Source organism: Lygodium microphyllum, chromosome 30, assembly GCF_053477565.2.
Source record: "Lygodium microphyllum isolate KBCC chromosome 30, Lygodium_microphyllum_v1.1.10, whole genome shotgun sequence".
Lineage (NCBI taxonomy): Eukaryota > Viridiplantae > Streptophyta > Polypodiopsida > Schizaeales > Lygodiaceae > Lygodium > Lygodium microphyllum.
Window position 1 is genome coordinate 18,941,264 of NC_141164.1, and position 20,625 is coordinate 18,961,888.

Sequence of the window (20,625 nt, forward strand, 5' to 3'; positions counted from 1 at the left end):
AAGTTTGCTTTACTATTCGAATTGTATGCGTGTTAGTGAGATAAATTATGTGAAGGAACGTGTGACTAAACTGACTAATTAAGGAAGCTGATTGTATATGTTCCAATAAATGTGTTGTAGGTAATTAAAAAACTAAAGATGACCCATCATCAGAGGAAAGCGGGTGGGCGTAACCCCCGACGGGTCCGTCCAATGGTAGGGTGGTCCCGGTTAGCTGGGAGCTTTTCTACATCGGATATAGAAATAGGAAGATGATAAATTGACCGAGTAGTCATTAGGTAGAACCGACTTGCATTGTTTTAGGGGGCCGAAATGGGATTTTGCCTTATGGGCAGGAGGGTTGACGTACCGCACTCCCCTCCGTCTCCCATTCTCTTTGAACCAAGTGTAATGGCAAGTCCGCTTCAGATCGAGTAATCCTCTAAAAAGTGAAACTCGAAATTACTGACGCTAGCTGGCTGCTAGGAGACCCATCCGATTTTAGGAACCCAAGTCTTCAGGTCGATCTTAGTGGGTTCGGCTAGAACTCTCCCGTTGCGAAGTAGACTCGGTAGGGCCTAAGTGACAATCCCGTGATGTTCCAAGGGAGCACCGGGCGGCATCATTTATGGAAAAACCTACTAATGGACTACTAAAAGGTGTGCCGTGGATTGGGACTAGCGGACACCTCACAGTTGGTATCAGAGTGCACGTTAGTATAGATTACGACATAAGCTTAAGAAAAATATTATTTTTTCTAAGCATAGCCTAGGACATGTTTTCTTTTCTTTATTAACGTATGTTTTTTGAATTATGGCAAAGTAATGAATCTTGGAAGCGATTCTTGATCTTTCAAGTAATGTTTATGTCAGCTATGCATTCATCCAGTTTTTCCTGAAGAATTCAGATGATGCGAGTACTAGATCAGTTGTACAACCCGTCGCCTCTATATCGTGAAAGACGGTGGATGATTAGTGGAGGATATTGCTATATTGATGCAAGCCGTCTAGGTTATCTTCAAAATAATCTGAAAAGGGTAAAATGGATGGAAGATCTTAAAGTTGTTAAGATCTATCTATTTCATGAGGCCACTGTAAACTCAAACCTGTATACTAGAGGCAACAAGATCAAACTAAACCAATATATCTATGGGGAAGTTACGAAGATCCTTCCGGCTGACAGAATAAAAGTCATAGGTCGCTCTAGCCGTCGCAACTACAAAAAAGAGGGATTTCCTGAACTCCCTCAAAAATATAGATTCCTAGATATTTACTCTTCGAATCCAAGTTACTTCATAAAGGATGTATCAGAGTGTCATACTTAGATTGTAGTAGGGAATCCTTTCCTGAGAGAAAATAAGATGAGCCTGCGAGCCATCTGAATAATGTATTTCCTTCCATCTGATTACCTTGTACATCCATTGTAATAAAAGATTGATTGATACTTTATCAATCAAAGAAATAATGCAATCCTATTTTATTATTTTTGTCTTGAAACCTCTGAAATTGCAATTTAATTTTATGGGAAGAAAGTTGATTTGAGAGTTGTTTCAGTAAACTAAGCGAGAGATATTTTGAGTGCTGAACTCTATTATTCACGCTACATAGAGTTGTAAAATTTAACTTACGAATTGCTAAAAATTTCCCAGAATCTCGCACCCACAACAATTCCCAACGAAGCTCAAGAGAAAAGGAATCTTTTGAAGCAAGTCAAACCTCCGGAGTTTAATGGGAAAGGCGAAAATGTGGAAGCTGATGCAGAAATTTGGATCGAATCGATGGAAGATTATTTTACTGCTGCTGGAACTATCCCAGCCAACCAAGCCATGATAGCTAAGCTAAAATTAATTGGCGAAGCTCGACTTTGGTGGAAGCAGTGGTGCCGAGATCAAGGTGTCCCTGAAAATACCATTACTTGGGACTTGCTGAAAGAAGCTGTAAGAGGAAGGTATTTACCTCCAGCTTATCGCACCCAAAAGATGAACGAGTTCTTCAATTTGAAGCAAATGGGACTGACCTTGGAAGCATACTACTCCAAGTTTGTTTCTCTTCTTAAATATGCACCCCCCATGGATACTGTTCAACAAGTGTCCAAGTTTTGCAATGGGCTAACTTATCCTCTGAACACTCGTTTAGAATCAATGCGCCCCATAGACCTCCAGGATGCTTTGATTCGAGCTGCTCCTACTGTGCGGGAAGTACAATCAAAGCCTAATAACAATAAGTTCTGGAGCTACAATAACCAGAACAAAGGAGGATTCAAAGGTCAAGCAAAAAGAACCCAAGGACAATTTTTCCAAGGACAAAAGAAGAAGGCAAAATCCAATGCAATTGGAAATTTTATTCCTACCCAAGGAAACAGGGATGGTCTTAGGTGCTTCCACTGTAATGAGACAGGACATTTCAGGAGAGATTGTCCAAAGCTTGGTAGAAACCATCACCAAGGCCAATTTCGAGGTCAAGGCAGAGCTGCCCAAGGTCGTGGTTATGTAGCTATGGCAAGAGGAAGAACGCCAAATATTACCCTAAAAGAGACTAATAAGGAGGAAGACCCTACTATGGAAGAAGATATTGAAAGAGCAACTGTTCATGCTGTATTCCAAAGGAAAGGACCAAATCGTCAATATTCGGTAATACAGACACCGGCTAGTCACCAAGGTAAATCATTTAAAGTTTTGATTGACTGTGGAAGTACACACTCATTTATTTCACCCAAGTGTGCTAAGAAGATAGGTATAGATACTGTAAATGCATCAAAGCTGCTTGTGGAATTAGCAAATGGAAAGGAAGTACTTTCTACACAGCAAACTGCCAAGGTAGAGTTTAACCAAGGGGAAAACCTTTCAAGTATGAGGTTCAGGGTAATGAACCTAGGAGCCTATGAATGTTTACTAGGAATGGATTGGCTGATTCCCAATGATGCTCATATCCATTGTGGAAAAGGTCAAGTCACATTTCAGGATTTGAATGGTGAAATAGCAACTACACAAGGTGAAACAGGGAAACCTAAAGTTCAATTGGCAAAAGCTTCTCGAATTGTGAAAGGCTTGAAGAAAGGATTACCTGTTTACTTGATCAAGCTTAACAAGACAAATCAAGATGGTCATGCAGAAGAAGAACCATCCTGGTTAAAAGAGTACGCTGACATATTTCCTGAAGAGCTAATTGAGTTACCTCCGGAAAGAGAAGTTGATCATGAGATCAAACTTGTTCCAGGAGCCGCTCCAGTGGCAAAAAGACCTTACAAAATGTCGATTCCTGAAGCCATCGAACTAAAAGAGCAACTCAAGCAACTACTAGAACAAGGGTATATCCGGCCAAGTAATTCACCATGGGGAGCCCCAGTATTATTCCAAAAGAAGAAAGATGGAACTCTCCGTCTTTGTATCGACTACCGAGGGCTAAACCAGGTGACAGTAAAGAATAAGTACCCAATCCCAAGGATTGATGAGCTTCTTGATCGTCTACAAGGAGCAAAGATCTTTTCTAAGATTGATCTTCGGTTAGGATATTACCAGATTAGAGTCAAGAATGAAGATATTCCAAAGACCGCCTTCAACACAAGATACGGCCATTTCGAATTCATTGTGATGTCATTTGGATTGACAAATGCTCCAGCTACCTTCAACAGGTTAATGCAGGACATTTTTAGACCCCATCTTGATGACTTTGTCCTTGTATTCTTTGATGACATCCTAACTTATTCTAAGGAGGAAGAGGATCATGAACCACATCTTCGCATTGTCCTAGAGACAATGAGAACACACAAGTTGTATGCCAAGAAGAAGAAGTGTGCATTCTTCAAAAGAAAGATTGAATACTTGGGATTCATAGTGTCTATTGAGGGTATATCAGTAGATCCTGCCAAGGTCAAGGATGTTCAAGATTGGCCACCCCCAACCACTATCAAGGAAGTGAGAAGTTTTCTAGGTCTAACAGGATGGTATAGGGTATTCATCAGAAACTATGCTCAAATTGCAGCACCTCTTACAAATTTACTTAAGAAGCAAGTTGCCATTAATTGGAAGCCAATCGAACAGTCTAGCTTTGAGCAACTAAAGCATAGTCTGGTAATTGCTCCTATCTTAAGGCTACCTGACTTAAACAAGGAATTTGAAGTTGTCACAGATGCCAGCTCTCTTGCATTGGGATGTGTACTAATGCAGGAAGGACATCCTATAGCTTACTCTTCAAGAAAATTGAAAATCCATGAGCAGAAATATGCTACTCATGACCTAGAGTTATTAGCTGTGATTCATGCTCTCAAATTATGGAGACATTACTTGCTTGGAAATAAGTTTTCTTTAGTCACAGATCATAAAAGTCTTAAGTGGATTTTTACTCAGCCTGATCTTAATATGAGGCAACGACGTTGGATCGAGGTTCTACAAGAATATGACTTTGAAATTAAGTTTAGACCCGGTAAAGAAAATGTAGTAGCAGATGCCCTTAGCCGTAAAGCCTTCCTTAATGCTCTTATCACTGAAGAACCATCTAGGTTAGAAACTCTGGCTACAATGGTATCGATGCCGACTTATCCTATCATCGAGTTGACCAAGGATGAAGCAAATAAGGACCCAGACTATCAACAATTGTTTTGGGAAGTTCAGAATAAGGAACAAGATCCCAAATTCAAGACCAAGTATCAGGAATTCTCTATAGATGAAGATGAAGGACTTGTTTATTTCAGAATGAGACTATGCATTCCTTCAAGTCAGACTCTCAAGAGAAGGATACTTTGGGAAGCACATGATTCTCCTTTTTCAGGACACCCAGGATATGCAAAAACTCTTAATGCTGTCAGGAAAAGTTATTACTGGCAAAAACTCAAGGGTGATGTACTTAAGTATGTCACTGAATGTCTAAATTGCCAAAGGGTAAAATCTGAACGTGTCAAGTTACCAGGAAAACTCCAGCCACTTGACATTCCCCAGATGAAATGGGAATTTATTAGCATGGACTTTGTAGTTGGGTTACCTTCTGTACAAGGAGGATATAACTCAATAATGGTAATAGTAGACATGCTAACAAAGGTTGCTCATCTTCTCCCAACAAAAACCAATTACAAGGCTTCATATATTGCTAGAATTTTTGTAAAAGAGATTTTTAGGTTACATGGGTTACCTAAAAGGATCATCAATGATCGTGATTCTCTTTTCACATCACACTTCTGGAAGAGTTTATTTGAAGCCATTGGAACCCAACTTTGTTTCAGTACTGCTTATCATCCACAAACTGATGGGCAGACAGAACGAGTTAATCAAGTAATTGAGGATATTCTGCGCGCATATTGTAGCAAGGAACCTAAAAGGTGGATTCAGTATCTATCCTTAGTGGAATTTGCCTATAATGCCTCCTATTATCGAAGTATTCAGATGACTCCATTTCAGGCACTATATGGTCAAGATTGTCGTATGCCACTTAATTTTTCCGATCCTACTCTAAGGATAGAAGCCTCGAGAAAAATGTTAGAAGAAATGGATGATCAAATCAAGATCATCAGACAGGATATTCAAGCTGCCAAGGATCGACAAAAGGCGTATGCTGATCTAAAAAGGCAAGAATGAATCTTCAAAGAGGGAGACATGGTCTTCATCAGTGTCCATCCAAAGAAGAGTTATTTGTCTTTAGGTGAGTTTAAGAAGCTAAGTCCAAGATATTGTGGACCCTATAAGATTCTCAAGTGCCTAGGACCAAGCGCTTACAAGATACAACTCCCTGAGAATATAAAAATCCACAATGTATTTCATGTTAGCTTATTGAAAGCATACGTAGCTAACCCTAACCATATCCTTGATGATGAACAAGTTGTAATACCTAGCCAAGGAGTCCTTGAGCTACAACCTGACAGAGTAATTGATGTAAGGGAGAGAAAATTGAGGAGTAGAACCCTTAGAGAATACCTTGTCCAATGGAAGGATTACCCTGAAGAAGATGCTTCATGGATAGATGAGGATGCTCTTCATCAACAATACCCACAGTTTCTCTCGAGATGAGGACATCTCGATTTCTCTAAGGGGAGAAGGATGTAATATTTCCACACAATAAAAGTTAGTTGGTTAGTTCAAAAGTTAGTTAGTTAATTAATAAGTTAGTAAGATTACTAACTAAAGATTAACTAAGGTAAAAACTAACTAACATTAATTATTAATAAATTTTATTTAATTTAAAATATTTTATTTAGAAAAATCAAGAGTCGTAAATTTGATATTTTTTTAGAATTGGCAAGGACCGTGGCCATCCTTCACGTAAATTACAATGTGAACGAAACTTATGAGTTATATTAATCACTAAGATAATGTGTATAGTTTGGATGGTCTAAAAATATTAGACTTTTGGACAAGACTAGAATATTTTAGATATTTTAGAGATTATCTTAATTTTTTTAAAAAAAATAGATATGGAGATTTCTAGAACTAGATGTCATTTAAAAGAAAAAAACAAGTGATGTGTTAGTTTGGAGATTTTATAAAAAGAAAAATAAAGAAAAGTGACTGGCAAAATCGCGCGCGCCGCGATCGCAGTTTATAGGCAGTAGACAGCACTTCAAACAGAGAAAAGAAGAAGGAGTGAATTGAGAGCTTTCTAACCAAGTGTCTTGGGGTTCTACCCCCCTTTCGGAGCCAATGGAACCATCAGATTTATGATCTAAGCATCAGATCACTGATCTTTCCAAGATCCCCCTCCACAAAGAGCTCGACTTCTCAACCACAAACCCTCTTCCCCAATTCACTATAAAAATGAGGCATGGGAGAGGCATAAGTGACATAAGGAGACCCCGAGAGGCTGCGAGAGAGAAGAAGAGAGAAGGAAGAATACTCCTTCAAGAGGCTGCGAGAAGCTAGAGAGAGAGAGAGAGAGAGAGAGAGAGAGAGAGAGAGAGAGAGAGAGAGAGAAAGAGGAAGAGAGTTAGCTCAAATCCCTTGTCTCGATCTTTAACTAAGCCATATTCTCTACCCTCTCTCATCTAAAATCTATCCCACCTTCCCTATCTCTCAAACTCCTCGTGGACGATGGCTCCAAAGCGACGAAGTGGAAAAACCATGGAAATCAACGCAACCGGTCAAGCAATGGGTATTGCCAATGATACGGGAGTGCCCGAGGTTGCGGGAATTGCCACCACAATTGGAACATCGGGTGTGGCTAATGCGAGCGCGAGTAAAGATGAAGTTCCGAATGTCGTCATGCCGCCAAACCAGGTTATTCATTACTAGATTATCAATTTTACAATATAAGATAAATTACATAGGATATTAGCTTTCATATTCTTCGTTTACACATTAAACTGATAACTCATCCAGAAAGACATATTAGTTCAAGCATAAAACGATTAATCACTATGATTTCTAGCTAGAATAGTTGGGATACTAAGGCATTGAATCATGATAGAATTAATTGCCAAAGGTTATTGTACATATGTCTTTATGCGTATTCAATATAGTTATGATCAAATGCGACAAGGTTAAGAACTGATTAGTGAAGGTTATAGAAACTGGTTATCTATTTAGGAATCCTAAAGATCATCTCGTTGAGTTTATTGACACAATATATTTCCTTAAGGGATTTTGCTTATGTTAGATAAGTGAATCCAAATGAAAAACTCATGCCCTGCTTAACATGTTTTAAGAGGTGTACTCAACACTTCTTTATGGGGAGAAGAATCCTCATTAGAATGAAAGGTTACCTTAGGATAAGGTCTACCTTGGCTATGTGAAACTGTGATTTACATGTTGGGATGATTGTCATTGCACTATTTGATACATATTTGAAAGGACTGTTTGTGTTTGCTAGAATCTAGAACTTTGATTGAAATTATTGCCAACAGAATAAAAGGAAGGATCGCGTTAGGCTACCCCCAAGCTAGCGGCGAGACCCTACTCCAAGGGGGTCATGATTATCGCTACGAGAGGCTTGGACCGGCTCCGTAGGCGAAAGGTCTGTCAGTAGGGATAGTCTCGGGCAGTAGGAATTGTAGGTGCCAGAGGGGGCTCTGGCTGTAAATCCTGCATTGTTCCAAGAATCTGACGAGCCCCTTCATGACCCAGGATAGGATCCTGGAACCCTAAATACTAGTTATGAGGGTGAAATCTTGGTGGATAGAATGTCCTTATGGAATTCTGTGTATCTTCCGCTGGGACGGAATGATGGAAATTGTAATAAGACTTCCAATATAATAAAGAAGTTTGCTTTACTATTCGAATTGTATGCGTGTTAGTGAGATAAATTATGTGAAGGAACGTGTGACTAAAAGGACTAATTAAGGAAGCTGACTGTATATGTTCCAATAAATGTGTTGTAGGTAATTAAAAAACTAAAGATGACCCATCATCAGAGGAAAGCGGGTGGGCGTAACCCCCGACGGGTCTATCCAATGGTAGGGTGGTCCCGGTTAGCTGGGAGCTTTTCTACATCGGATATAGAAATAGGAAGACGATAAATTGACCAAGTAGTCATTAGGTAGAACCGACTTGCATTGTTTTAGGGGGCTGGAATGGGATTTTGCCTTATGGGCAGGAGGGTTGACATACCGCACTCCCCTCCATCTCCCATTCTCTTTGAACCAAGTGCAATGGCAAGTCCGCTTCAGATTGAGTAATCCTCTAAAAAGTGAAACTCAAAATTACTGACGCTAGCTGGCTGCTAGGAGACCCATCCAATTTTAGGAACCCAAGTCTTCAGGTCGATCCTAGTGGGTTCGGCCAGAACTCTCCCGTTGCGAAGTAGACTCGGTAGGGCCTAAGTGACAATCCCGTGATGTTCCAAGGGAGCACCGGGCGGCATCATTTATGGAAAAACCTACTGATGGACTACTAAAAGGTGTGCCATGGATTGGGACTAGCGGACACCTCACAAATAGGTATAACTATCATGCATATAATAGGTCTCGAAGATAATGGAAGAGAACTGTCAAATACATAGCTGATTGAGTAAGTGTAACAAAAGCTCAATACATAGCCAAATAGGATGAATACATCACTGACAACACACTAACAGAGATAGATGTCGATTCAAAGCATGAGTCAAATCAGCCCACTAGGCATCAATTACAAGAGCATAGATATAACTCAATGGAGTCCCATGGTCTCACTAAAGTACGTTCAAGCTCAACTAAGAACATCCAAAGGTCTATGTAACATCCAAATGCCATGAAAACTCCCATTAGAACAAAGAGTAAAAGCCAGATGAGCAAAAGAAGCTCAATACATCATGTGTATAACATCCAGACATCCAAGATACATGTGGCATACATCAGGGAGTATAAGACCCAATATCTTCTTCAAGCTCTTACTATAGCATCCAAAGCAATAGCAAATAGCATAAATCACAGCTAATGTTAGTGTAAGCAAGCCAAATCATAAGTCAAGAGCTCTCAATAAGCATAATGAAGCATGTAGTATCCATGTTAGACATCAATGTATGCAATAAAGTGCTCGAATAGTATCTGCAAACAAGAGGCATACGGGTGCACTAATAAAATGGTATATTGCCTTTTTAGTACATCACTCAAATGACAATGAAAACTAAGGTATTTCGAGCTCAAATCAATCCCAAAAGCATTCCAAGACATCAACATAACAACCCCCAATGATCCAACATCAATATGCTGGCATACAAGTATCAGTAGATTTGTAGACAATGGAGTGTATGATGTCCCTATATGCAGTACATCATGCTGTCCTATTTAGACAGTAAATAGCTAAAGCATAGAGGCTCAAAATTAGTGCTCCAAGTTGATTGCCAATGATGGAGAGGGAGGACCACCAATCCCAATGATTAATGATTTGTCCCAACAAGAAATGAGTTGCCATGTGTGCTGTCCAAGTAGCTTGAAGATCATGTACACAGATTACAAGTTGTCATATTTCTGCTGTTAATGCTAAGTGCAATGAGGCTCTAAAGACACTATAAGGTTCTCAAACAAGTTTAAGGAAACCTTGACTTAGGTGCAATAAGACCAGAAGAAGAGGAGCATCAATGGTTACCTCTTCAAGTTGAAGCCATGGTTGCCAATGTGTGAAGTGTTGAAGCTTTCAAATCTAGATCGAGACAATGTTAGGTGAAGCTCCTCAATCTCGGGTTCTTTTTTTTGAATGGTTTTTCTCAGCATGCCATGTAGGCTTGGGCGTCATTTTGTGCTTCAAAGATCACCTTTAGTGTACTTTCCTAAAAATATGTAAAAGATGCATGCCTTAGGAGAAGGGGTGCCTAACTTTGCCAATCTCAAATTTGGAACTTTTAAATGTGCTTGATCAATCAAAGTTGTGATAAGCATAATCTATTTGGTGCCCATTTGAGAAAATTGAAAATAGGAGAGATTTGAATGTTAAAACAAAGATTTGAAGGCATTAAACAAGTTCCCATTAGGTATAAAAAGGAAGTGAAGGAGCATGTAAGGACTACAAATATTTCTTTCTATGGGTTTTAACTGATCACAATATCCTTTTGGAGCACTTATGTGAATTTTACACTCACACCATTAGCTTATGGTGAAACTATGATGCAAAGCTTGGTATGAATAGAATACAAAACAATATTCATTTGTTAAATGCACATCTTCAAGAGAAAGCGGAAAATCTCTAGTGGATCTTTGTTCATCAAACCCACCAAAGTGAAACCCAAAAGATAGGAATTGGAAAGTTGATTACATTTTATGGTGGAGTCACAAACAAAGCAAGAATTTGTGGGGCTTCTTGTTGTCAATAACGTGGAACCCTTAAAATGGTTGTGGTGCAACCATAAGGTGTTGTTGCCATTGTGCAACCAAGCCACACATTGCATGCTAGCTTATGCCCCAAATTGCGGCTTTTAGATTGGGTAGTGGGATTAGGATGTGCAACTTTAGAGCAATGAATCATTTCTTAGATGTGGATTGCCTTTTTTTCGTTAATGAGGAGGTTTGAATCGTGAAGCTCAATCTACCACCAAGCCAACGGCTTGCTCTCTTTCTACCCATCTATTTGCCAAAACCATATGGAATAGGGCGGGTAGCAGGTGGTTGCATGATCTATAACCACCCTTGAGAGTGGATTGCACTAGCATGTGCAAGGGTAGCGGGATATATGTGAAGGTTGATTTGCATTTCAATTGCACTAGGATATACCTAGGAAAAGGATAAGAAAAGCATTTGAAGTCTCTTGTGTCAATGTGTGAAAGGCTTGTGCTTGATTGGATGATCACATCCTTGCTTGTTAGACTAGTTAGATAATGGATCTTCACAAATCAAAGTCCTTACACTTGCTAAAGCGATATTTTGAAAGGGGTACTTGTAAGGGTTCAAGGGCTTTATGGTAACCCTACTCACCCCCACCCCTTGCTGCATGATGACCTATTTGCAAGGCCTTGCTAACCCAACTACAGCTAGGCCCTAAGAGTAGCACAATCGAAGGGGTCTTGTAACGGCTATTCCCACGAATGGTGGGTCTGGCCTAGCTGGTCGGCCAGGCCAATGATTTGTTGACTACCTTTGTATCTCCCTTTTGTTTTGCGGAGGCAAAAAAGTACGAATTTTGGAGGCGGAAAAAAAAACATATTTCCAGCTGGCTCCATGAATTTGGAATCCTCTCTTGTTGCGGGTGGGAACGATACTTTGTCGGGGCCACGCTGCAGTTTGTGTACATGGGGAGCGCAAGCAAACAGAAGGGCCAGAAGCGTCTGCACTCTCTCGCCTCCCCTTCCAAGCCCCTCCTCGCACTGCCACACGATCACACGGGACGGCCCCTCCCTCAGGCGGGAGCAGATGCAGGCCTCAGCTGTAGTGATGCCGATGCTCGCCTTCGCGATGACGGCGGCGGCTCCGACAATGATGCGGACTCGTGCACCTTGGCTCTGGATGGTGCTGCCGAAGATGAAATCCTCAAGAGTGCAGATGCGCTCACTGAGGAGGAAGTCGTACGACGCAGGGCACGCCGAATAAAACAGCTCATGAGGCTGTACAGAATGCAGTATTGGGGTCTCTTGGAAGAGCTGAGGTCTAAGTACCGGGTCTTTTACCTTAAGCATGGGAGGGGCGGATGGAGAGACGACGTGGAGGCAGAGAAGGATAGGGCTTATGCCATGGAGTGCACAGACACGGCTGGAAACCATAATAGCGTACGGATCAAGCCTCAAGAAGGTGCGATGAAGGAGCCTCATCCTCCAGACCGGTCTGCTAGTGACATCATCAGGTGTGCTATTCAAGGTTGCAAGTCTAAACCCCTGGCTCTGAGCTCGTTTTGCTTCAATCACATCCTGTCAGATCCTCGGCAGCAGCTCTACAAGGCTTGCACCCATGTAACTCGGAGGTACAAATTGCAACCTCCTAAAACTTGTTACAAGAGTCTACAGTATGCTGAGGATGAAAATGGCTTATATCATTGTGCTTGTGGTCCAACAATGGACTTTTTTCCGTGAAAATAAAGGATCCTTGTGGCCTTGATTGTCAGCATTTTAGTGTGACATTGCAGGGCATGTGCCTGAAAGTTTGCAATCGCTCAATTGATGCCTTGTGTTAAATGATCACTTTCCACAATAGGTATTAGAACCATGGACTATTGGCATTTCTGGAACAAAATGCATAAAAACCTGAGTATTTCACCATAGAAGCATGAGGTTGAATTATGAATCAAAGCTGCTTTTGAAAACACAAATAACGCGAGCTTTGGCTAGTCACGCCATGGTCCTTGACTTGGCAAATGATTGCATGCATTTTTGCATTGACCATCAAAAAACCAACTATCCACATGTGATATTTAATTGCATGACATAATTGTTGGCTAGATATATTTAGGAACTATAAAATACACTTGGTAACATATTGCACATTCTTCTTAACTCTTTGCTGTTCGAATCGATAAGCTCAAGTATCTTTGTCTTTCTAGTCAGGAAACTTATCAAGGTTAGGCTGAATGACACAATTACATCACTGTGCACTACTTCCTCAAGATAAGGGATCATGATTGTGTTGTCACTATTAGCAGTCATGTGTGGTCATCTCTTGCCAGTGAGCCTCAATTTGAGTTAGACAAGGACCTTAGGAGCTCTGACATTGTATTTGTATGCCATTTTATGCGTTTTAGACACTTTAGATGGAGGGCACATTAGTGCATTTCTTTTTGGGCACTTTTGGTCATTTTAGGGGTTTTGACCCTATTTAGGGTTTTACCATTTTTTGCCTATATATAGGTGGCTTGCCCTCCCACTCTCATTATCCATGATTGATCCTTTGTGATCAACTAGTCCTCCTTATTTTCTTATCCCCTTGCTATCGTTTGGCACCCACATTGACTCATAGAGTTGCATGTTGGGGCTGATTGTTGTAGCCTTGTACCTTTAGCCATTGCGGTCACATTGTTCCTTCTCTCTTGTGCCTTCTCTCTTTGTCTCCTTCTCTTTGTGTTCACTTTCCTCTTTCTGTTGTACACTCTCACATGGTATCAGAGCCACGTGTGGGAGTCAGAGTCTATAAAAAGGAGTATCTTGTCCGAGTCTTTAGCCATCTTGGAATTGCTACAGATCTATGTTTTAGTCTTGAGTGGCTTGTTTCCTTCTCTACACCTTGCATTTCAGCCTAAGGCCTTCTCCCCTTGTTGTGGTTGGTGTTACCATTGCTTGGCGGCTGCTGTTTTTTGCAGGACGACTTGCTTACTGCTTGCATTTGGGTGTAGGCAGGTGTTGGTGTGAGCAGGCCTTTATTCCACCAGGGCAACAGTTTCTATAGGTTGGACAACCTTAATCAAGATTGGGTGGCCATTATTTAGGACTAGCAGCCACTATTCAGTGTTGGACAGCCTATTTTTTGGTCTCTTCCATTTGTGGTTAGTAGGATGGCTTTGTGTTTCAGAGCAAACAATCCATACAGATCTGCGTTTTTATTGCAAGGCTATCTCCAGTGCTGGGTGGCCTCTTCCAGACCTAGGCGATAGCATTTATTGTACCTAGGATACCTTAGTGAGGCTGGCAACACCTTTCTGTGTTGGGTGGCTTGTTTTTACAGGTGGACAGATCTTCTTTTGCTGCATTTTCTATTGGACATTCACTTTCTTTGCCAAGCGAGCCCTTTTTGGGTTGGGCGATAGGTTTTCAAATTAGCCCCTCTTTGCTTGGCATCAAGTTGTCTCTCTCACCTTGGCTTCTCCTTGTCTACATTGCTTTTTGCTCCACATATTGATGGACTGTGCATAGGTGGAGAATGTCTTCTTTGTTTTCTTGCTGGTACTTATTGAAGGACATGTATGGCCAATGTGTATGCTATGGGGGATCATGTGGTTCAAGATCATCGAGATCGACCACTGTCCTATCACTCTTTCCCATTATCTTCTTCTGGGACAAGTTGGATGGGATGTACTACCCTTTATGCTCAAGTTGCATGGAGTGTCTCCTTGACAACTTTGATCTTTGGGATTTTGTTACTGTCCCAATACCCTGACCTATTGTGGATCCCTATGATGGAGTGACCTTGGATTCAACAACTTTATGGGATTGGTTGAATGCTAGATTGCTCTTTTTTACTTTTGTGTTGTATAGATTTTGTGCTCCATTGTTCGTGCATGTTAGGCATATTTGCACTATTGTAGAGGTTTGGAGAAGATTGGCATCTCTCTTCTGGATCCAAACATTTGGATATTGATTTTCTCTTGAGTTGAAGTTACAATAGTTTTCTATTGCAGATTCTCCTACGATGTGGGATGACATCCATAGGATGGAGGAGATTCTGGATGAGCTTGCATCCCTTGGCATGGATATTTCCTCGGAGGACCTAGCTGTGATACTTCTCTCACATCTTTCGTCACTAACATATGATGTGTTCTACTTCAATCTTCTCATTTCTCATAGCTGGGAGACACTCACTTGGGAGGAACTAGTCCTATTGGTGCTTGAGAAGGATGCGCGTCACAGTGAGAGATCCTTGCGGAGATTGTGTACATGGCCATGCTTATGCAGCTTCATCTCTAGGATCAGGACAACAAACCAAGTAGAAGAAAGGAAGAGGAAGAAGTTAGAGTCATCTTTTGACTCTGATATAGATTTTTTGGGAAAGCATCGAGGATATCCCATGTGTTCTCATTATGAGAAGACCTCGCACCGCAAGGAGAAGTGTTGGATGATATACTCTCACCTCCATCTTGGAGCAAAGGGTGGATCTTCATTGGAGCCTTCGTCTACCTCTTCTTCGTCACCTGCTATTGCCATCGAGTTGAGCCTTCTTTGATTGTCTTGTCTTTTGAGCAGCCTTTGCTCATTAACAATGGTGCATCAAGTCATATGACTCCATTCGGTGATTTGTTGCAGGATCTTTGTTTGCTGTTAGAGGCTCTTATCACTATTGGTGACATCTCTTCGGTGTCTATTAGTGGTGTTGGCACTCCGCCTCTATTGTCTAACCATCCATTGAGCTTTGTTTTTGAGGTCCCACATGTTCCGGACTTGGGCTTCCCTCTTCTCTTAGTTTTTGGCCTTCCTAGACTCGGGATTCGTGTTGTCTTTATCGAGCCGACCGTCTTTGTTGAGGATTCTTCTACAAGAGACACTTTTGTGTGATAGGTTGGTGGGAGAGGGGGCTATCTATGCTTCATTCTCCTTGTGTTGTGTGGGACCCTCCAAGGCAATTTTCTTTTGCCTCATCCATTTTTGATTGTGCACCATTTATCCCACAGGTTCCATCCCATCCCCCACCATCTCCTTTGGTGGTTCCCTTGTATCTTCCATCTCTTTTTAAGGGGGATGATATTGGTGATGCGGCTATGGATTTCCTGGCTCTTTTTGTTTTCGATGGGGTTTCCCAGGATCGTGAAGAGTTACTTCAAGGTTTCCAATCTACTTTGGGCCTTTCATTCATGTGTCGATCTCTTCTCTTTGTCATTGAGCCACCATCCCGTGCTACTTGGCCCTTGGTCCTTCTTGTTTCTATGCAGCTTATGGCGCCTTCAATAGTTCCTCGCTATTGTCTCATAGTTGTTAGAGGCTTGCCTTACCCATTCTCGATTGGAGTTTTCAGGAGTAATCTATTTGAGGCCTCTCCATTTTCCTTGTCCTTTGGTGGCCTTCCATTTGGTTGGATTTTTCTATGGAGAGGGGGTCTTGCTCCTTGGTTGGCTTGCCTCATCGACGGACTTCATTGGCATTGGCACTCTTCTTGCCACCCTTGGATCCACATCTCCTTTGGCCTTCTGCCACATCTAGGATTTGAGAGGGGGTGTTAGTAGTCGCGTGTCTTGTGTGGTCCTCTCTTGCTTGTGAGCCTTGGTTTGAGTGAGATGAGGACATTAGGAGCTCTAACATTGTATTTGTTCGTTATCTTATGTATTTTAAATACTTTAGATGGAGGGGACATTAGTGCACTTCTTTTTGGGCACTTTTAGTTATTTTTAGGGTTTTGCCATTTTTTGCATGTATGCAGGCGGTTTGCCTCCGACTCCCATTATCCATTATTGAACCTTCCTGATCAGCCAACCCTCCTCATTCTCTCATCCCCATGCTACCATTTGGTGTTGACACTGTCACATAGAGCTGCGTGTTGGGGTTGACTGCTGCAACCTTGTACTTTCAACCATTGCAGTCGTACTTTCAACCATTGCAGTCACATTGTTCCTTCTCTCTCTTACGTTCTCTCATAATCTCCTCTTCGTGTTCACTGTCGTCTTTGGTTGCGCACTCTCACAGTCACGACCCATCGTCTTATGCAAGTTATGTAGATGTGGCTGTAGTAGTATGCTCTTATGCCGTCTCTTGGCCATTGATCCGTGTCAATGAGTTAAGCACACTAAGGAGGATTGAGACTTTTAGTTTGTTTACTTTTGCTTTTGTTATTCTAGTCAGTTCTCGCTTGTAGTTTGCACTTAGGGTTTTTCTACACGTATACCCTAGTGCTACTGCTTTCAGCCTAAGCACCATATAGTGGATCTGTAGCACCATCTCTCCCTCAAGTCATTGCAAATTGCATGTGCTTGGGGTGGTTGGCACATATCGTGTTGTGGTATCCATGCAGTCCCATGGCTTCATTTATGTATATCTTCATTTCCTCATTCCTTCTTTTACTTGGACAAGCTTTGACATGTTATTTTGATCACTACTATTGCTGTTCTAGTTCTACCCTGGAGCTCGTTCAAAACTCTCTTTTCCCAGAGGCCTCATTTACCTATAAAGGTGGCCTAATTGGAGTTCCACTTGTGGTTGCACATTTATCTGACATAGTAACCTTTTTTGCTTTGCTTTCCCTTTTCATTGCATGACTTTACCAATGCCTGTGCCATAGCCTTCACCATTAAGCAATGTGATGTAGGTGTGCATGGCAGGAGGAGAGTGATTTATTGCATGAGGTGATTGATTCTCTTTTTGAAAGTCATACTCAAGTGGCGTTTCTCAGATATGAACTTCCGAGGGTCCAACTTTCTAGGTTTTGAGAAGTTTGCTATGCTTGTAGGGACAACCTTTTGTGGCTTCATGTTGTTAGCTTGTATTGTCAGTTCATGTGCGAGTTTGTGCATGTCCTAGGGGGCTGGGCAGAATTCTTTTCCTTCATGATGTGGTTGCTGCATTTTTGGTGCCTGTTTACGGCCGCTTGGTCACTTTATTTCTAGCCAACTTGATTCCATTTCTTGAGCATCTCTTTTCTTCCGAGTTCTCTCTCACGCTTCCATTGCTGCACCCACTTTTGACATGGTATTAGATGTCTGTGTTAGGTCTTGTGGTGCCGATTTTTTCTGCTGCAGGTCTGTGTTTTACCTCTACTGCTGCTGATTATACCTTTTTTGACCTGCTGCTGCATCTGGTGGAGATTTTCAGCCTGTAAACAGCCCCAGATTCCTGTGTTTTTACAGCAGCTCTCTGCATTTTGCTGCTCTGCTTCTTGTGCAGGCAGGATGACTGCATTTAATGCCTTCCTCACCTGCATTTTTGTCATCAACATGTGCATTTTCTGTTCTCTGCTCTTGTGCAGGGCTGGGCGGCGGTGTTTTTCAGGCTCATTTCTGCTTCTATTGGCCGCGACTGGTCTGTTCTCTCCTGATTGCTGATTGCTCTTTTTTCACTGTCTGTGCCATTGTCTTGTTTCTGATCAGCTTCTTTGTGATTCACTGCTTATCTTTAGAGAGGGTTCTTGTGTATTTGGTTGTCGTGTTTGTGTTGCCTATGTTTTGAACAGTTGTCCCACAGGAGCTTTGCACAGGATCACTCCTTATGAGGCATGGATTGGCTCCAAGCCTTCTCTCACTCATATGAGGACTTTTTAGCTCATTGGTGCCTACTCGTGTGCCTTCCTAGAAAAGGCACAAGTTGCACAATAAGGTTGTTTGTTGCATATTTATTGGATATAGGCTGAAAGCCAAGGGTATCGGCTTTATTGACCCTCCATAGGCAAGATTATTCTTAGCCAAGATATTGTCTTCGCTAAAAATGTTTCTCATCCTTTGCCGGGTTGTCAAAAACCTATTATTGATACTTTAGACATCTTTGATAGCCTACTATGACTTTTCCATAATGGTTCCATGGTTGGTCCTTCTACCCAGCCTTCATTTCCATCACCTTATAGATACATTATAGTGTTAGCAGATATGTTAGCTCATGTGTGAGTTTGAGCTGTAGAGGCTTGGGCACACATTATTTAGGCATTTTTTATTGTGTCATTTTGTGGTCATATTTGGCATTTATTGCTGGCCGACCAGCATTAAATGCTGTCCGACTTGACATATTTTATGGCATTATTTGTGCCTATTTATTCTGGGCTCCTCCTCAGTTGGTCAGTTCACCACCTAGAGGTTCTGTGGGGAGAGGAGCCGGTGCTGGTGCCCACGCAGCCAGTGACTCATTGTTGTATGTGATAGTCTCGTGTCTGATATATGGATTCTATTTCCCAAGCATACATCTGAGTTCTCATTTGTATTGTGTTCTTTCTTTCCCTTTCTCTTTTGTCTTGTGTTTCAGCAGTTTATTATAGCTTATGTTTACGTTTCCATTGCTGCACCACTTCTAACGTGGTATCAGATTTCAAGATTTGTGTTCCTGTTGTGTTTTCTTACTGATTTCAGGATTGTTTTCACCCTTGTTGATCAGGTGACTGCTGTTCCATATAGGCGACTTGTTTTACTTGCGTTTTTTGCAGATTTGCCATCGCCTGCAGTCTACAGCCCCTTTGCTGCTTGCGTTTTTAGTTTCTAGGCTGTTGCGACAATTTTCCAGCCTATTTGTGGCAGTACTCAGCCTGCATTTTGGTGTTTGTGACTCCTTCCTGGCTGGGTGACTGTAGTTTAAGGCCGTTTTTGCTGTTTTTGGCAGTTTTTGACTGATTTTTTGATTTTTTGCAATAACTTTTGTCTTCTTTTGGTCAGATTTTGGGTTATACTGTATGTGAACTCTTGGTTTTTGCAGTTTGTGCTCGTGTTTTGGCTGTGTATCCTTGCCAAATACCTTCTCTTCTCCACTTCTCTTCTAAATCCTCTACAGATGGCGGCTCCATGCACATCCACTGATGACAAGCTCCATGGACCTGATTATTACATGTGGAGTGTGGTGATGAAGATGTGGTTTATCCAGAAGCGGTTATGGTACGTGGTTGGCGGAGCTCTTGCATGCCCTCAACAACCTTCTTCTGTTCCAGTTGATTTTGATAAAGACAACCATGAGGAAGCAGTGCTTACATGGGATTCGGATGATGCCCGTGCTTATTCGGCTTTACTTCAGTATATTTCCAAAGAAGTCCTACCGGCGGTAATCTCCTGCGGGACAACTTCAGACGCATGGTCGAAGTTGCAGTTGATGTCTAAGGCTCCTTTCACCATGAGGGCCGTTACTCTCTATGGCCAGCTTCAACAATTGAAGTTTGAATCCAAAGATACGATCCAATTATTCCTACTTCGAGTTACCCAAATCCAGGACTAGCTTTGCACTATGCAGTCTGCTTTATCAAAGGCACATCTTGTTGTAAGGTACTATACAAGCTTCCTTGGGAGTTTGATGGAGTGGCAAATGCTTTACGGGATCGAACATCTATGACTCCTGTCAGTTTTCTTCATATGTCCTCGATGTTGCTTGAGCATGAGGCGACTTTGCGATTACAGGGGCGATTTCCGTCACATTATGGAGGTTTAGGTGAGGCTTTTACAGCTTCAAAGAGAGGTTCAAAGACAAGGAAGTCGAAGGCCCAGTGTTACCACTGTGTTACGAAAGGATTGCAAAGAGTTAGCAGCTTTCAGGAAGAAAAAGGAGTAGAAAACGAAGCGGGATCTGAACTCCTTTGACAAGTCATCATTTGCCTCAGATTCTGACTCAGATCCTCCGGCCAAGGTGAAGTCCAAGGTGCAGAAGGGATCCTTTTCTTCAGATTGTGGGAAGGGCTTGGTGGCCTCTTCCTCAGCTGCTTTCTAGTGGTGGTGATGAGGTCATCCTTCATGACTCCAGTGCCACAGAGGGAGTTTGAGAGGGTGGTGAGATGGGGCAACCGCGCCTCATCTATATTTCTATACATATGCACAGGATCTAGAGAGGGACGTCCTTGACGCATCGATTGAAGTCTGGTAGGTACAAATCATGGAGCTAGGATTGACATCCAGGTTTATGATGGGTTGGGTGCTTGACAGAGAGCGGGTGACTTTCTTCTGGAGCTCACGTGAGGGGACATTTGGCAGTCTGGCCAAAGAAGGGGAATCCATGGTTATTTATGCGCTGCGGCATTGGT

General features: G+C 41.9%; 1 protein-coding gene across 2 annotated transcripts in view; it reads left to right on the forward strand.

Moving 5' to 3' along the window:
• Nucleotides 1-11,532: 11,532 nt before the first annotated feature.
• LOC148009597 (uncharacterized) overlaps nt 11,533-20,625 on the forward strand; it is a 48,389-nt gene continuing 39,296 nt past the window's right edge. Inside the window, exon 1 of one of the 2 annotated variants that reach the window (XM_087672530.1) lies at nt 11,533-12,259. In XM_087672530.1, coding sequence (XP_087528656.1) covers nt 11,595-12,259 — 665 coding nt within the window. In that variant the 5' untranslated portion in view covers nt 11,533-11,594. The remainder of the gene's footprint in view (nt 12,260-20,625) is intronic. The other variant, XM_087672531.1, reaches the window with a different exon arrangement.